Source organism: Pristiophorus japonicus, chromosome 17, assembly GCF_044704955.1.
Source record: "Pristiophorus japonicus isolate sPriJap1 chromosome 17, sPriJap1.hap1, whole genome shotgun sequence".
Classification (NCBI taxonomy): domain Eukaryota; kingdom Metazoa; phylum Chordata; class Chondrichthyes; family Pristiophoridae; genus Pristiophorus; species Pristiophorus japonicus.
In genome coordinates, this window is record NC_091993.1 from 63,421,532 (window position 1) to 63,438,744 (window position 17,213).

Genomic DNA, 17,213 nt, shown 5'->3' on the forward strand with positions numbered 1-17,213 from the left:
TGATTTCTGTTTGTTTTTCCCTCTGAGGTGAGGTGCTGGGGTTTGAGAACTTGGTGTTCAATATTTTTGAATTTGTGCACACACTACTGGAGAACAGGAGGTTTAAGAGCACCGTGAAGAAGGCCCTGCCTGAACTGATCTACTACATCATCCTGTACATGCAGATCACCGAGGAGCAGGTGAAGTTTCGGCTCCGGTACGGCACTGTGTACGGCTAGACGATAGCTAAGGTCAGAGACAGGACACTGAACGGTGTGTCACTGGTGCACACCCGTTTATATTAATCGGGAGATTGTGGGCCCAAACATGCTGACCACCATTTCTCGTAATTCATTGTCCTGATTTCTCGATCTTAAAGTTAATTTGACGCAGTTGATGTCTGGATCCTGCCTGGTTAGCCTGATGCTTTTAGTGAATGTATTTTATTGCCTGTCGAGTGCACCAGTTGGAAACCGCCCAGGCCATCCCATAATACATCTCATGTCGCACTGCGGGAACTCGTATTTAAATCAAACTGTTAAAGGGCCTGTCACAGGGATGCAATACTAATGAGTTTGAAAGCTGTACAGTGGAGTGAAGGCAGATATGTGTGTTAATCGAGAGCATTGCAAAGGTTCACGATTTCCAGTACTTCATTTTCATATGTCCTGCCCGCTGTTACAGGACAGACCATCACCGAGCAGCTGATGGACCAGGTCCTGCCCGGGGATTGCTGCACTATGTGGATTGAGCTCAGATCTTATAGTGAGTGTCTGTGTGTGGGTCACATTTATTGGTCCCGTCCCTGACTCCCGTTGTATATTTTCTTTCTCTGCAGATTAAGGTTTGGACGGGAAACCCGCATCAGTTTGTGGAGGATGAGGATGATGACACCTTCTCGTATTCCGTGCGGATCTCTGCCCAGGATCTCCTGCTGGTGAGGGCAGGGAGGATGTTCAGCTGCACAGTGCTGCTGTAACCAGTCCTAAGGGTGTGGAGTGTAGTTACTCAGAAGCAGGAGGGAGTCCAGTCACATTCACTCCAATCCTAAACACTGTCCACTCGGAACTACACCCAACCTGTATTGTGGGACTTGCTCCGTTTAACATGGTGTGGCAGTCACACAGCCTTTGTATTAACCTGTGCAGAGCTTTAGCTGACTACTTGTGGCCTGTCCATTGACGCTGGCGGACTCTGGGGCTGCGATGCTCACACCAACCCCTGAGATCATCATTCCAGTTCCTGAAGAAATGGGGTCAACTGAGCAACACGTAGCCCTTTAGGGTCGCACCCTGCGGAGGAAGAGCTGATTAAAGGGAAGGAGGGACATGAACCAGCCCAAACATAATTGGAGGGAAGAGAACAGTACCTGCTGTGAGGGGTGGGGGGGGGGGGGTGTGAGGGTCTGTGTGTGTGTGAGGGTCTGTGTGTGTGTGTGTGTGTGTGTGTGTGTGTGTGTGTGTGTGTGTGTGAGGGTCTCTGTGTGTGTGTGTGAGGGTCTCTGTGTGTGTGTGAGGGTCTCTGTGTGTGTGTGAGGGGCTGTGTGTGTGTGAGGGGCTGTGTGTGTGTGAGGGGCTGTGTGTGTGTGAGGGGCTGTGTGTGTGTGAGGGGCTGTGTGTGTGTGAGGGGCTGTGTGTGTGTGAGGGGCTGTGAATGTGTGTGAGAGGGGCTGTGTGTGTGTGTGAGAGGGGCTGTGTGTGTGTGTGAGAGGGGCTGTGTGTGTGTGTGAGAGGGGCTGTGTGTGTGTGTGAGAGGGGCTGTGTGTGTGTGTGAGAGGGGCTGTGTGTGTGTGTGAGAGGGGCTGTGTGTGTGTGAGGGGGGCTGTGTGTGTGTGAGAGGGGCTGTGTGTGTGTGAGAGGGGCTGTGTGTGTGTGAGGGGGGCTGTGTGTGAGTGAGGGGGGCTGTGTGTGAGTGAGGGGGGCTGTGTGTGAGTGAGGGGGGCTGTGTGTGAGTGAGGGGGGCTGTGTGTGAGTGAGGGGGGCTGTGTGTGAGTGAGGGGGGCTGTGTGTGAGTGAGGGGGGCTGTGTGTGAGTGAGGGGGGCTGTGTGTGAGTGAGGGGGGCTGTGTGTGTGAGGGGGGCTGTGTGTGTGTGAGGGGGGCTGTGTGTGTGTGAGGGGGGCTGTGTGTGTGTGAGGGGGGCTGTGTGTGTGTGTGTGTGAGGGGGCTGTGTGTGTGTGTGAGGGGGGCTGTGTGTGTGTGAGGGGGGCTGTGTGTGTGTGAGGGGGGCTGTGTGTGTGTGTGAGGGGGGCTGTGTGTGTGTGTGAGGGGGGCTGTGTGTGTGTGTGAGGGGGGCTGTGTGTGTGTGTGAGGGGGGCTGTGTGTGTGTGTGAGGGGGGCTGTGTGTGTGTGTGAGGGGGGCTGTGTGTGTGTGTGAGGGGGGCTGTGTGTGTGTGTGAGGGGGGCTGTGTGTGTGTGTGAGGGGGGCTGTGTGTGTGTGTGAGGGGGGCTGTGTGTGTGTGTGAGGGGGGCTGTGTGTGTGTGTGAGGGGGGCTGTGTGTGTGTGTGAGGGGGGCTGTGTGTGTGTGTGAGGGGGGCTGTGTGTGTGTGTGAGGGGGGCTGTGTGTGTGTGTGAGGGGGGCTGTGTGTGTGTGTGAGGGGGGCTGTGTGTGTGTGTGAGGGGGGCTGTGTGTGTGTGTGAGGGGGGCTGTGTGTGTGTGTGAGGGGGGCTGTGTGTGTGTGTGAGGGGGGCTGTGTGTGTGTGTGAGGGGGGCTGTGTGTGTGTGTGAGGGGGGCTGTGTGTGTGTGTGAGGGGGGCTGTGTGTGTGTGTGAGGGGGGCTGTGTGTGTGTGTGAGGGGGGCTGTGTGTGTGTGTGAGGGGGGCTGTGTGTGTGTGTGAGGGGGGCTGTGTGTGTGTGTGAGGGGGCTGTGTGTGTGTGTGAGGGGGGCTGTGTGTGTGTGTGAGGGGGGCTGTGTGTGTGTGTGTGAGGGGGGCTGTGTGTGTGTGTGAGGGGGGGGCTGTGTGTGTGTGTGAGGGGGGCTGTGTGTGTGTGTGTGTGAGGGGGGCTGTGTGTGTGTGTGAGGGGGACTGTGTGTGTGTGTGAGAGGGGCTGTGTGTGTGTTTGTGAGGGGCTGTGTGTGGGGGGGCGTGCGTGTGAGTGCGGGGGGGGGGGGGCCTGTCTGACCTTCCCCACTTTTTCTGTGCATACCCCCCCACCCCGCTACATTCTTGCAGTGGCCCCCTGCTGCATTCGGCTATATTAAAGATCCCTTTGCACAGCCTGTACGGGCATCTATCACATAACTGAGCCATTAATTCCTCCCCCGCCCCCCGGGATAACCATGCATTCTTGGGGAGCTAACAGCTGTATCTCATTCCCCATTGCAGGCTGTCGCAAGTGACTTTCAAAGTGAGAGTGCCATCGCCTTAGCAGCAGCCGCGACTAAACACCTGCAGGAAGCGGAGCAGGCCAAGAGTGGTGGGAATGTGCACTGGTAAGAAGGGGAACTGTACTGTCTCCATGACAACTGCCAGACTCTGGGTCCAGTCTCTCTCAGGTGGGGTCTGATGGCCACTCGATTGTCTTCGTACATAGGAACAGGAGTATTCCATTTAGCTCCTCGAGCCTGTTCGTCATTCAATGAGATCATTGCTGATCTGGGCCCTATCTGGGCCTTTGCCTCATATTCCTTAATACCTTTGATTAACAAAAATCTTATCAATAAATTAACAATTGATCAATTACCGTTTGCGGAAGAGAATTCTGAACTTCTACCACCCTTTGAGTGTAGAAGTGTTTCCTAATTCTGGTAAACCTATGCTGCAATCCCTCCCAAGGCCAATCTATCCTCCGTATTCCATTAGCCTTTTTGATTATTTTCTCTACCTGTTCATGACATTTTAATCTATGTACATGGACCCCTAAGTCTTTTTGGACCTTCACTGTTTTTAGCTTTTAATCATTTAGAAAGTACCCTGTTCTGTCCTTTTTTAGATCCAAAGTGGATGACCTCAGTGCCTTCATTGAAATTAATTTGCCCCAGTTTTGCCCATTCACTTAAGCTATTAATAGCTTTTTGTAATTTTATTGCTACAAGTACACTGCCACCTATCTTTGTGTTATTGGCAAACTTGAATTTGTGGCTTTCTATCCCATCATCTAAGTCGTTAATAAATATGGTGAATAGTTGAGGCCTCGACACATACCTCTTTGGGACACCGTTAGTCACATCCTGCCAATTAAAGTGCTAGCCCATTATCACTACTCTCTGTCTCCTGCCGCTCACCCAATTTCCTAACCAGGTCAATACTTTTCCCTCAATTGCAATGTGTGATGAGGACACAAAAAATGTGCAAAAGGACATAGACAGGCTAAGTGAGTCGGCAAAAATTTGGCAGATGGAATATAATGTTGGAAAGTGTGAGGTCATGCACTTTGGCAGAAAAAAATCAAAGAGCAAGTTATTATTTAAATGGAGAAAGATTGCAAAGTGCAGCAGTACAACGTTACCTGGGGGTACTTGTGCATGAAACATAAAAGGTTAGTATGTAGGTACAGCAAGTGATCAGGAAGGCAAATGGTATCTTGGCCTTTATTGCAAAGGGGATGGAATATAAAAGCAGGGAAGTCTTGCTACAGCTATATAAGGTATTGGTGTGGCCACACCTGGAATAATGCGTGCAATTTTGGTTTCCATATTTACGAAAGGATATACTTGCTTTAGAGGCAGTTCAGAGAAGGTTCACTAGTTTGATTCTGGGGATGAGGGGGTTGACTTATGAGGAAAGGTTGAGTAGGTTGGGCCTCTACTCATTGGAATTCAGAAGAATGAGAGGTGATCTTATCGAAATGTATAAGATTATGAGGAGGCTTGACAAGGTGGATGCAGAGAGGATGTTTCCACTGATGGGGGGAGACTAGATCTAGAGGGCATGATCTTAGAATAAGGAGCCGCCCATTTAAAACTGAGATGAGGAGAAATTTCTTCTCTGAGGGTTGTAAATCTGTGGAATTCGCTGCCTCAGAGAGCTGTGGAAGCTGGGACATTGAATAAATTTAAGACAGAAATAGACAGTTTCTTAAACGATAAGGGGTTATGGGGAGCAGGTGGGGAAGTGGAGCTGAGTCCATGATCAGATCAGCCATGATCTTATTGAATGGCGGAGCAGGCTCGAGGGGCCGTATGGCCTACTCCTGTTCCTATTTCTTATGTTCTTATTTAGCTAACAGTCTCTTATATGAGGGACTTTATCAGATTCCTTCTGGGGGTCCATATGAATAACACCCATAGACATTCCCTGGTCCACTGCATTGGTCACCTCTTCAAAAAAAATCAATCCACTTCATCAGGCATGATCCATTACAAATCCATGCTGGCTGTCTCTGATCAGCTGAAAATGTTAAGAAGGACAAAGACACTATTCTTAATTATAGACTCGAGTAATTTCCCAACAACAGATGTTAGGTCAACTTTTATAATTCCCTGGTATTCCTCTTTTACCTTTCTTAAATAGAGTGACGTGCAATTTTCCAATCTGAAGGAACTGTTTCTGAATCGAGAGAACTTCGGAAGATTATAGTTGGGCCATTGGCAATGTTCCCACCGACTTCCCTGGGATGGAAACCATCTGACCCTGGGGATTTGTCACTCTTTAGTGCCATTATTTTCTTCATTGCTGTTATTTTGCTTGCGTTAATTTTGGTGAGTCCCCGCCCCTGATTCAGTATTCATTTCCTTGAAATATCCTTCATGCTGTCCTCTTCCTCAACTGTAAATACTGATGCAAAGTAATTATTCAATATGTCTGCCGATTCTTTATTTTCATTGGTAATATCACTGTTATCATTTTTTAAGGGGCCCACATTGCTCTGGAACACCCTCTTTTTCCTAATATAAATGTAAAAACATTTTTGCTGATTTTGCTATCCCTTTGCCACCTTTTGTTCTTTGTATCTCTCCCAGTCACCAGGATCTGTGCTAGTTTTTGCATTCTCTGCTTTTTCAGTTTTATGTTGTCTCTTACCTCTTGTCATCCACTGCTGCTTTTTTTGGAAAGTAAAGTTGCCTCTTGGCACAAACTGTATCACGTTCAATTATTTCTTGAACACCTCCCCCACTGATTTTCTTGTCGATTTGCCCAGTTCGCTATGGACAGCCTCTGTCCCTTCCCGTTGAAGTCGGCCTTACTTATCTCTAGAATCTTAGTTGCTGTTTCGTGCTTCTCACTTTCAAACACACCGTTGAACTCTATCATATTATGATCACTATTGGATAAATGTTCACGCACCATTGGGCTGCTAACTAAATCTGGCTCATTACTCATCACTAAATCTAATATGGCTTTCCCCCTTGTTGGTTCCAGGACATATTGTTGCAAAAAACTATCCTGAACACACTTAAGAAATTTGCTACCTTTCTGATGTGAGCTAAAATTCCTCACTATAAAACTACTCAGCCTTTGTTACATGCTTTGTCTAATCTTTGCATGTATACATTCTGCCACTTCACAGCTACTACCAGGCAGCCTATATACAGCTCCCACAGCAGTTTTTAAATTCATCTCATAAAGTCTCCACTGCCTGCTTACCTCTCGTTATATCCTTTCATCATTGAATTGATTTCATCCTTAATCACTAAAGCTACTCCTTCCCCTCTACCCATTTCCCTATTCGTCCTGTAATTTTTATAGATCTGGTATATTCACTTCCTAATCCTGACTATCTTGCAGCCATGTCTCAGTAATGGCTACTGTATCATACGCTCTAAATTGAATTTGTGCCTGCAATTCATTCAATTTGTTCTTTATACCCCATGTCTTTGTATAAAGAACTCTTATTTGGGCCACACACCCTAACTTGCCCTTCTATTCTAATGTGTTTTTTACACTAAGCAGGTGGAGTGAGTAAGGATGGTGGACTGGAAGATTGACCCGTCTTTGTTTAACAGTGGATGTTTTAATTGCTGGGTAACCTGCGTTGGGGCCAAGGGCACGGTAACCTGCTCTCTCACCTCCATGGGTGCTACCCTCCCAATCTCCCAGGGCTGCTCTTGAACTGTTTTTCAGGCATTGCCTGCAGTAAGTGCTGTGGTTTTTGCCCTGAGGATGGACGGGAGGAAACTGCGCCCGGTCGCATCGCCCAGTACAGTGTGTGGTTTCAGTGAGTGGCCCAACACCAGCCAAAAGCACTCTTCCCTTTAAGCTGCATGGCCACGCAACTCTCTGGATCTCCTTGCTCGTCGGATTTTCAATGGAGCAAACTGTACCCAAAACATTTTTTATGGGAACATTGGTGTGGGTCCACTCTAAGTGAAGTGACTTTTTTTGCGGCAGGTGGAAGATTCATGAGGCTTGTATGTTGGCACTTGGCTCTGTGAAGAGCGTTATCACTGAGAGTGTGAAGAATGGACGGATACAGTTCGACATGCATGGATTCCTCACCAACGTCGTTCTCTCTGACCTCAACCTGTCGGGTAAGATGCAGCCTGCAGTCTCTCATTTCACCCAGTCAATGGGTAGCAGGGTCGGAACCATTCAATCTACTCCAGGCAGTGTCCAATGCCTATCAAGGGGTTTGATCTAATAGCCATTGCAGAGACGTGGTTGCAAGATGACCAAGGTTGGGAAATAAATGTGCCAGGGTACTTGACGTTTTGAAAAGACAGGCAGAATGGTAAAGGAGAGTGGTGGGGTAGCCCTGATAATAAAGGATAACATAAGGACAGTAGAGAGAGAGGATCTTGGCTCGGAAGATCAGGAAGTAGAATCAGTATGGGTGGATGTAAGGAATAACAAGGGGCAGAAAACACTGGTGCGAGTAGTATATACCGTTGGACAGAATATTAATCAAGAAATAGTAGGAGCTTGTAACAAAGGTAATGCAATAATCGTGGGGGACTTTAATCTTCATATAGACTGGACAAATCAAATTGGTAAAGGTAGTCTGGAGGGCGAGTTCATGGAATGCATTTGAAACAGCTTCCTAGAACAATACAGCATGGAACCAACCAGGGGAACAGGCTATCTTAGATCTTGTATTGTGTAATGAGACAGGGTTAATTAGCAATCTTATAGTAAAAGATCCTCTGGGGCAGAGTGATCATAATATGATCGAATTTCAAATTACATTCGAGAGTGACTTGCTCAAGTCTAAAACTGGAGTCTTAAACTTAAATAAAGCCAATTAGATAGGTATGAAGGGGAAGTTGCCTAAGGTAAATTGGAAAAATAGATTAAAAGGTGAGGCAATAGATAAGCAGTAGCTAGCATTTAAAGAAATATTTCATAATTCTCAACAAAAATACATTCCATTAAGAAACAAAAACTCCACAGGAAAAGTGATCCATCCGTGACCAGTTAAAGAAGTTAAGGATAGCATTAGATTGAAAGAAGAAGCTTATAATGTTGCGAAGAATAGTAGCAAGCCTGAGGAATTGGAGAGTTTCAGAAACCAGCAAAGGGTGACCAAAATATTGATAAGGGAAAAAATAGACTGAGAAAACTAGCAATAAATATAAAAACAGATTGTAAGAGCTTCTACAAGTATGTAAAAAGGAAGAGAGTCGCAAAAGTAAACACTGGTCCTTTAGAGACTTAGGAGAAATTATTATAGGGAATAAAGAAATGGCAGAATCGTTAAACAAATATTTTGCATCTGTCTTCACAGTAGAAGACGCAAAAAGTATACCTAAAATGGTGAGGAACCAAGGGTCTGGTGAGGGTGAGGAACTTAATGTAATTAATATAGTAGAGAAAAATACTTGGGAAACTAATGGGACTAAAAGCCACAAATCCCCAGGACCTGCATCCCAGGGTTCTAAAAGAAGTGGCTGCAGAGATAGTGGATGCATTGGTTTTGATCCTTCAAAATTGCCTAGATTCTAGAATGGTCCCAGTGGATTGGAAGGTAGCTATTCAAGAAAGGAGGGAGAGAGAAAACAGGGAACCACAGGTCAGTTAGCCTGACATCCGTTGTCGGGAAAATGCTGGAATCCATCATTAAGGAAGTGTTATCAAGGCTAATATAGGATTGGGCAGAATCAACATGGTTTTATGAAAGGGAAATTGTGTTTGACAAATTTATTTTAGTCTTTTGAGGATGTAACTAGCAACGTAGATAAAGGGGAACCAGTGGATGTAGTATATTTGGATATCGATAAGGTGCCTCATAAAAGGTTATTGCACGGGATAAGGGCTTGTGAGATTGGAGATAATGTATTAGCATGGATAGAGGATTGGTTAATGGACAAAAAACAGAGAGTAGGGATAAACTGGTCTTTTTCAGGTTGGCAGGCTGTAACTATTGGGGTGCCACAAAGATCAGTGCTGGGGCTTCAGCTATTTACAATCTATATTAATGACCTAGATGAAGGAACCGAGAGTAATGTATCCAAGTTTGTTGACGATACAAAGCTAGGTGGGACAGTAAGCTGTGAGGAGAACAGAGAGTCTGCAAAGGGATGTAGATAGACTGAGTGAGTGGGCAGTAAGGTGGCAGATGGAGCATAATGTGGGGAAATGTGAGGTTATTCACTTTGGTAAGAAGAATAGAAAAACAGAATATTTTTTAAATGGTGAGAAACTATTAAATGTTGGTGTTCAGAGATTTGGGTGTCCTCGTGCAAAGAACACAGAAAGCTAGCATGCAGGTACAGCAAGCAATAAGGGAGGCAAATGGCATGTTGGCCTTTATTGCAAAGGGATTGGAGTATAAGAGTAAGGAAGTCTTGCTACAATTGTACAGGGCCTTGGTGAGACCACACCTGGAGTACTATGTACAGTTCCGGTCTCCTTACCTAAGGAAGGATATATTTGCCTTGGAGGTGGTACAACGGAGGTTCACTAGATTGATTCCTGGGATGAGAGAGTTGTCTTATGATAGATTGTGTAAAATGGGCCTATACTCTCTGGAGTTTAGAAGAATGAGAGGTGATCTCATTGAAACATACAAGATTCTGAAGGGGATTGACAGGGTAGATACTGAGAGGTTGTTTCCCTTGGCTAGAGTGTCTAGAACCACAGGGCAGTCTTAGGATAAGGGGTTGACCATTTAAGACAGATGAGGAGGAATTTCTTCTCTGAGGGTTGTGAATCTTTGGAATTCTCTGCCCCAGAGAGCTGTGGATGCTGAGTCTCTGAATATATTCAGGACTGAGAGAGATAGATTTTTGGAGTCTAGGGGAATCAAGGGATATGGAGATCGGATGGGAAAGTGGAGTTGAAGTCGATGATCAGCCATGATCTTATTGAATGGCGGAGCAGGCTCGAGGGGCTGTAGGGCCTACTCCTATTTCTTATGTTCTTAAGTAACACTGGGTGCAGTTGGGGAAATGATCTCTCCCTGAAATATCGGAAGATTTTCTACCATTCAGATCACATGCGACTTAGGAAGTACTGTGACAAGCCCCAGGAGCTTGGAGCATATCACTCACTGCCAACCTGACCCTGGGAATTACATACTGAAACCTGTCCCGCCCAAGCATTAATGTAGTGAAAATATGTCGCTGGGTAGGTAATAAAGATTAAATATCGCATCACTATGAAGTCTGAGAAAACCCAGCAGTTAGGTGAGTGGTGGTGGAATGAGTCAGACAACTGCACCTTCCACTTGGGTTCAAATCTAGCCCAGGAGCGGGGGAGGAAAATGCTGGTCGTAAGGCTTTGATGTGAAACACGTGTGGGCAGCCTGAGCCCAGCTCCATGGACCACGGCACAAAATGGCCCTAAATATGGTTCAAACATCAGCCTGTTTGATGGGACAGTGTAGAAGGAGCTTTACTCTGTATCTAAACTTGCTGTACCTGACCTGGGAGTGTTTGGGACAGTGTAGAGGGAGCTTTACTCTGTATCTAAACTTGCTGTACCTGCCCTGGCCTGGGAGTGTTTGATGTGATACTGAGTACTTCTCTGTACTAAGCTGTTCAGGGAACATATTCAGATAAGTTGTTGAACAGGATGTTAAATGGTTTTGTGAAGAAATTAAGCAATAAATTGTGATGTGATCCCAAACAGCAGAGGTAGCCCAATGCATGTTGAAAAATAAAAGGTTAAAGAGACAGCTGGCACCTGGTCGAGTGCGCGGATTCACACCTCTGCCACATAGATGCATGTTTCAGTGTCCAGAGATTGTGAGAGTCGGGCAGTGAAGGAAGAGCCTGTAACGTGTTCTCTCTCTCTCTCTCTCTCTCTCTCTCTCTCTCTCTCTTTCTCTCAGTGTCTCCGTTCCTGCTGGGTCGTGCGCTCTGGGCTGCCAGCCGATTCACCACTGTTATGACTCCTGAGCTGATCCAGCAGTTTCTCCAAGCGACGGTCAGTGGTTTGCATGAGACCCAGCCACCATCAGTGCGAATCTCCGCTGTACGAGCCATCTGGGGGTAAGCGGCAAATGTGTGTGAAGCTCTGGTAAGGGGGGGTTCGGACGGAGGGTGGAGACGGGGAGTGGTTGTTGGAGGGTTTGTGATTGACACATTGTGTTGGGAGCAGTTGTTATTTGAGCTTGGTGACTGGTCGGTGGAGTGAGCTACATTGGCTGCATCCACTGCTCTTCCACATGTTGGTCACTTTGAAGACAAATTTCCTGAAATCAATCCTAAAAGTATCTTTTCCTAATTTAAACCTATACACCATTGTTCTTTTAAAGTTTAATTGAAAGTAATATTCTGGGTTAATTTTTTCCATGCCCATAGCTGTCATAGGAACAGGAAAAGGCCATGGAGACCATGTTAGTGATCTCCTTAACATTCAACTAGATTAGTCAGACATGACCTACCCTTCACAAAACATGCTGACTCTCTCTGATTGGCTCATATTTGATCAAGTGCCTGGTCATCAAGGAAACGGAAACCAGAAAATGGCTGACTCTTTCTATTGGATTGTTCATTGTTTTGTTACTTTTTCATAAGTATATTTGAGACAGTCAGATTCTATGGATGGAATTGATTTTTAATATACGTACAATTAATTTACTGCTTAGTACAGTATCGTGTAAATATGTGTAGAGTTATGGTCTATTAGCAGATCTAATATATCCTCTTCCCTTCTCCACAGGTACTGTGACCAGTTGAAAATCTCTGAGTGCACACATGTTTTACAGCCATTCCTTCCCAGCATCCTGGACGGTTTGATTCATCTTGCCACTCAATTCAGTTCTGAGGTGCTGACCCTGGTCATGGAGACATTGTGTGTTGTCTGCACTGTGGACCCTGCCTTCACCATCAGTGTCGAAAATAAAGTGTGCCCCCTGACCATTGCAATCTTTCTCAAGTATAGCAATGGTACGTAGGTCTGGGGCAGGTGCCTGCGGCAGTCAGTAAGGATTCGGGTAGGAGTTTAGGTTAATGTGAAGCCACAAAGTGCTGCTGAGGGGGAGGGGGCATGTATTTGCTGCAATGCTTGGGGAGATCATTAAATAGCACGTGAAACATTTGGGTTGTGTCTAGTCTGAGTGAATATTTTATGTGTGAAGTCTGCACAGCCAGAGCTGGTTGTATCAGTAGGGGAGATGGCAGACTTCACCAGAGCTCTTTTCCATGGTGCGTACGAAAAATTAATTTTCTCATTGCTGACTTTGAATCCCCAGATCCGGTGGTGGCGTCTCTGGCACAGGATATCTTCAAGGAGCTTGCCCAAATCGAGGCCTGTCAGGGTCCCATGCAGATGAGGTTAATTCCAACTCTCGTTAGCATCATGCACGCTCCTTCTGATAAAATCCCCTCTGGCCTCTGTGCGGTGAGTAATTCCTACGCACTTATCGTTGTGTTTGGCAGAGTGCTGTCGGCAAATAGACCTGTGCTGACACTGCTGCCTTTATTTTCCTGCAGACTGCTATTGACATACTGACGACTGTAGTGAGAAACACCAAGCTGCCACTGTCAGAAGTGCTGATCTGTCAGGCGTTCCCTGTCGTGGCTCAGTGCACGCTGCACACAGATGACAATGCAACCATGCAGGTAGGCGGAGCTCCTGTACAGCAACACGGCAAAGAGCTGCTTCCCTATCCAAACACCTTCACTGATTCTGGCATTGGTTCCGGCATCTGAGTCCTGTGACTCCAGGTGGAGAGAGCGGAACAGTGGGATTAGTTTGGGAATTGATACTCTGCTATGGGGAGAACGGGGCAGTGGGATTAGTTTGGGGATTGATATGGAGCTATGGGGAAAGCGCGAGGCAGTGGGATTGGCTTGGAATTGATACGGTCTCTCGGTAGCGCGGGGCAGTGGGATTGGTTTGGAATTGATATGGGACTATGGGGAGAGAGTGGTGCAAGTGGGATTAGTTTGGGAATTGATACTGGGCTCTGGGAAAGAGCGGTGCAGTGGGATTGGCTTGGGATTAATACGGGACTATGGGGCGAGAACGGGGCAGTTGGATTAGTTTGGGAATTGATACAGGGCTATGGGGAGAGCGGAGCAATGGGATTAGTTTGGGGATTGATGCAGGGCAGTGGGATTAGTTTGGGATTGCTGTAGTAAAAAGCTATCACAGTCATAATGGGCCAAATGGCCTCCTGTGCTATGAAGTGTATGCTCCTATAGTTTGTGATTCTTGGAAAGTTTATCTGTAACTTTCCCCTCTTCACCTGAGCTTGGTTCTTTTACAGAATGGTGGCGAGTGTCTGCGGGCTTACGTGGCTGTGGCACTGGAGCAGATCGCGCAGTGGCATGATGAACAGGGTCACAACGGCCTCTGGTACGTCATGCAAGTGGTCAGCCAGCTTCTTGACCCCCGCACCTCCGAGTACACAGCGGCATTTGTTGGGCGACTGGTCTCCACTCTCATCTCAAAGGCTGGCTCACAGTTAGGAGACAATCTCGACCAGATACTGCGAGCTATCCTCAGCAAAATGCAACAAGCAGAGACACTCAGTGTAATGCAGGTGAGTGCGGAGACTCTTAATGGGGTGGGTGAAGCGCCAGGGCATGAGACGCTCATTGAGGAGGTCAGGGGGTGAGACGGTCAGTGAGGGGTCAGGGGGTGAGACGATCAGTGAGGGGTCAGGGGGTGAGACGGTCAGTGAGGGGTCAGGGGGTGAGACGGTCAGTGAGGGGTCAGGGGGTGAGACAGTCAGTGAGGGGTCGGGGTGAGACGGTCAGTGAGGGGTCAGGGGGTGAGACAGTCAGTGAGGGGTCAGGGGGTGAGACAGTCAGTGAGGGGTCAGGGGGTGAGATGGTCAGTGAGGGGTCAGGGGCTGAGACGGTCACTGAGGGGTTGGGCTGAGACGGTCAGTGTGGGGTCGGGCTGAGACGGTCAGTGAGGGGTCAGGGGCTGAGACGGTCAGTGAGGGGTCAGGGGCTGAGACGGTCAGTGAGGGGTCAGGGGCTGAGACGGTCAGTGAGGGGTCAGGGGCTGAGACGGTCAGTGAGGGGTCAGGGGCTGAGACGGTCAGGGGCTGAGACGGTCAGGGGCTGAGACGGTCAGTGAGGGGTCAGGGGCTGAGACGGTCAGTGAGAGGTCGGGGAGTGAGACGGTCAGTGAGGGGTCGGGGTGAGACGGTCAGTGAGGGGTCAGGGGGTGAGACGGTCAGTGAGGGGTCGGGGAGTGAGATGGTCAGTGAGGGGGCGGGGGGTGAGACGTTCAGTGAGGGATCGGGTGAGAAGGTCAGTGAGGGGTTGGGATGGTGAGATGGTCAGTAACTCCCGACATATTACACATTTGAAAATCTGATATGCAACGCAGAAACGAGTGTAAAATCACCAACTGAAAGCTGCTACTCCTGGTAAAATTAGAGCTGTAGCGTATGCTGCTCACGGCTTGTTGGCACCAATTGTTCAAAACATACACGTCTTCGGGGAAGGGGAAAAAGCGTTGGAAGTTGGAGTTGAGAGCTTTGGCTGAGGTTTATCATGTGATTGGAGTTGGGGACTTGGGCTGAGGGATAGCCAGTGGTGAGAGCTGTCGCCAGGGATTTAGAGGGTTAAGCTGATGAAGGGACTGAGATCTGCAGGAGGATTTTGTTTTGAATTGAATGGTTTGTTAAAACTGTGATTTGATAGAATAACATCTTTCCAAATTGGACCTTGTGACCTAAAGTGAGAACTGTGTGTAAAAGTGTAATAGTCCATGTGTGCGGCATGCAGCTGTGGGTCAAGGTGGAGCGTCTAGAACCAGGGGTCATAGTCTCAGGAAAAGGTGTCGGCCATTTAGGACTGAGATTGAAAAATTTCTTCAGTCGGTTGTGACTCTTTGTAATTCTTTACCCCAGAAGGCTTTGGAGGCTCAGTTGATTATATTAATGACTGAGATCGATAGATTTTGGACACTAAAAGAATGAAGGGCTCTGGGGATAATGTGGGAAAGTTGAGGTGAGGTAGGAGATCAGCCATGATTTTATTTGAATGGTGGGGCAGGCTCGAGGGGCTATATGGCCTACTCCTGCTCACATTTCTTATATTCACTGTTCCTTTTTCCTCGACAGTCTCTGATCATGGTGTTCGCACACCTCGTTCACAATCAGCTGGAGCCTCTGCTGGAGTTTCTGTGCAGTCTGCCTGGACCCACCGGGAAACCTGCGCTGGAGTTTGTTATGTCTGAGTGGACAAGTCGACAGCCCCTCTTCTATGGACAGTATGAGGGCAAAGTCAGGTGTGCTGCCTGTTGCATTTGGGGGAGGGTACACAGGTGATTTTGGGGTTTACAGTTGATTTGGTGGGGGGGGGGGGGAGGTGTGGTAGGCGAGGGTGCCGGTGATTTGGGGGCACACACAGCTGCACAGAGGACTGAGAGACAACAGCGTTAGTATAAAGAGTAGTTCAGAAATAGGAGGGATCAGACAGGGAAAATGTGAGGCATTTTAGAGTGCATATGGGTAAATGCCCAGATTGTGGCAAATAGGGTTGGGGAGCTACAGGCACAAGTAACCACATGGGATTATGATGGTGGCAATAACGGAAACCTGGCTCAAACAGGGGAGGATTGGGAACTTAACATTCTTGGCTACAAGGTATTCAGGAAAGTTAGGGGAGGAAAAAAAGGAGGTAGGAGGCCGGCAGTATTGATCAAAGATACTGGAGAGGAGTGAAGGAGATAAGGGGTCAAAGACCGAATCTATTTAGTAGAATTAATGAACAATAGAGGAGCTAATATGCTACTAGGTGTATACTATAGACCACCAAACAGGAAGAAGGTAGAGCAGCAAATTTGCAAGCAAATTCCGGAAAGGTACAAGAACTACAGAATAGTGATAGGAGAATACAATTATCCCAATATACAGTGGGATAGTAACAGTGTAAAAGGCAAAGAGGAATTCTTAGATTGTGTACAAGAGAACTTTCTCGGTCGGTATGTTTCCAGCCCAACGAGGAAGGAAGCAGTGCTCGATCCAGTTCTGGAATGTGAAGTGGGACAAGTCGAGTGTGTTTCAGTGGGGGAGCATTTAGGAAATGGTGATCATATCATTAGATTTAGAATAGCTGTGGAAAAGGACAAGAAACATTCTAATGTGAAAATATTCAACTGGAGGATGGTTAATTTCAGTGATTTGAAAAGGGATCTGACCCAGGTGGATTGGAATTAAAGATTGGCAGGTAAAACAGTAATTGAACAATGGGAAGCCTTCAAAGCAGAGATGGTTCGGGTACAGAGTAGACACATTCCCACGAGTGGGAAAGGAAGGGCATCGAAAGCTAGAGCTCCCAGGATAGCTAAGGATATAGAGATTACAATGGAACAGAAAAAGGAGGCTTATGACTTGGACTTAAATGTTGGGGGTATGATTAAGAAGTTTGCAGATGACACTTAAAAAAAAAAAGGCTGCATGGTTGATGAAGAAGAAGAAAGCTGCGGACTGCAGGAAGATATCAATGTACTGGTCAGGTGGGCAGAAAAGTGGCAAATGGAATTCAATCCGGATAAGTGTGAGGTTATGCATTTGGGGAGGTCTAACAAGGCAAGGGAATACACATTAAATGGTATGACTGAGAAAGGTATAGAGGAACAAAGGGACCTTGGAGTGTTGGTCCACAGGTCTCTGAAGGTAGCAGGCCAGGTAGATTAGGTGGTTAAGAAGGCATATGGAATACTTGCCTTTATTAGTCGAGCATGAAATACAAGAGCAGGGAGGTTATGCTTGAACTGTATAAAGCACTGGTTAGGCCACAGCAGGAGTAGTGCGTGCAGTTCTGGTCACCACATTACAGGAAAGATGTGATTGCACTGGAAAGGGTGCAGAGGAGATTTACAAGAATGTAACTGGACTGGAGAATTTTGGCTATGAGGAAAAATTGGAGATGTTGGGTCTGTTTTCTTTGGAACAGAGTAGGCTGAGGGGGGACCTGATTGAGGTGTATAAAATTATGAGGGA

The 17,213-nt window shown here is 47.3% G+C and overlaps 1 protein-coding gene across 1 annotated transcript in view; it reads left to right on the forward strand.

The window, feature by feature from the left end:
- Window positions 1–17,213, forward strand: part of ipo9 (importin 9) — an 80,864-nt gene that overhangs the window by 40,387 nt on the left and 23,264 nt on the right. Inside the window, exons 10-19 of the mRNA XM_070858772.1 lie at window positions 28–179; window positions 818–916; window positions 3,305–3,411; window positions 7,250–7,389; window positions 11,130–11,289; window positions 11,963–12,189; window positions 12,495–12,643; window positions 12,736–12,864; window positions 13,515–13,790; window positions 15,330–15,496. Coding sequence (XP_070714873.1) covers window positions 28–179; window positions 818–916; window positions 3,305–3,411; window positions 7,250–7,389; window positions 11,130–11,289; window positions 11,963–12,189; window positions 12,495–12,643; window positions 12,736–12,864; window positions 13,515–13,790; window positions 15,330–15,496 — 1,606 coding nt within the window. The remainder of the gene's footprint in view (window positions 1–27; window positions 180–817; window positions 917–3,304; window positions 3,412–7,249; window positions 7,390–11,129; window positions 11,290–11,962; window positions 12,190–12,494; window positions 12,644–12,735; window positions 12,865–13,514; window positions 13,791–15,329; window positions 15,497–17,213) is intronic.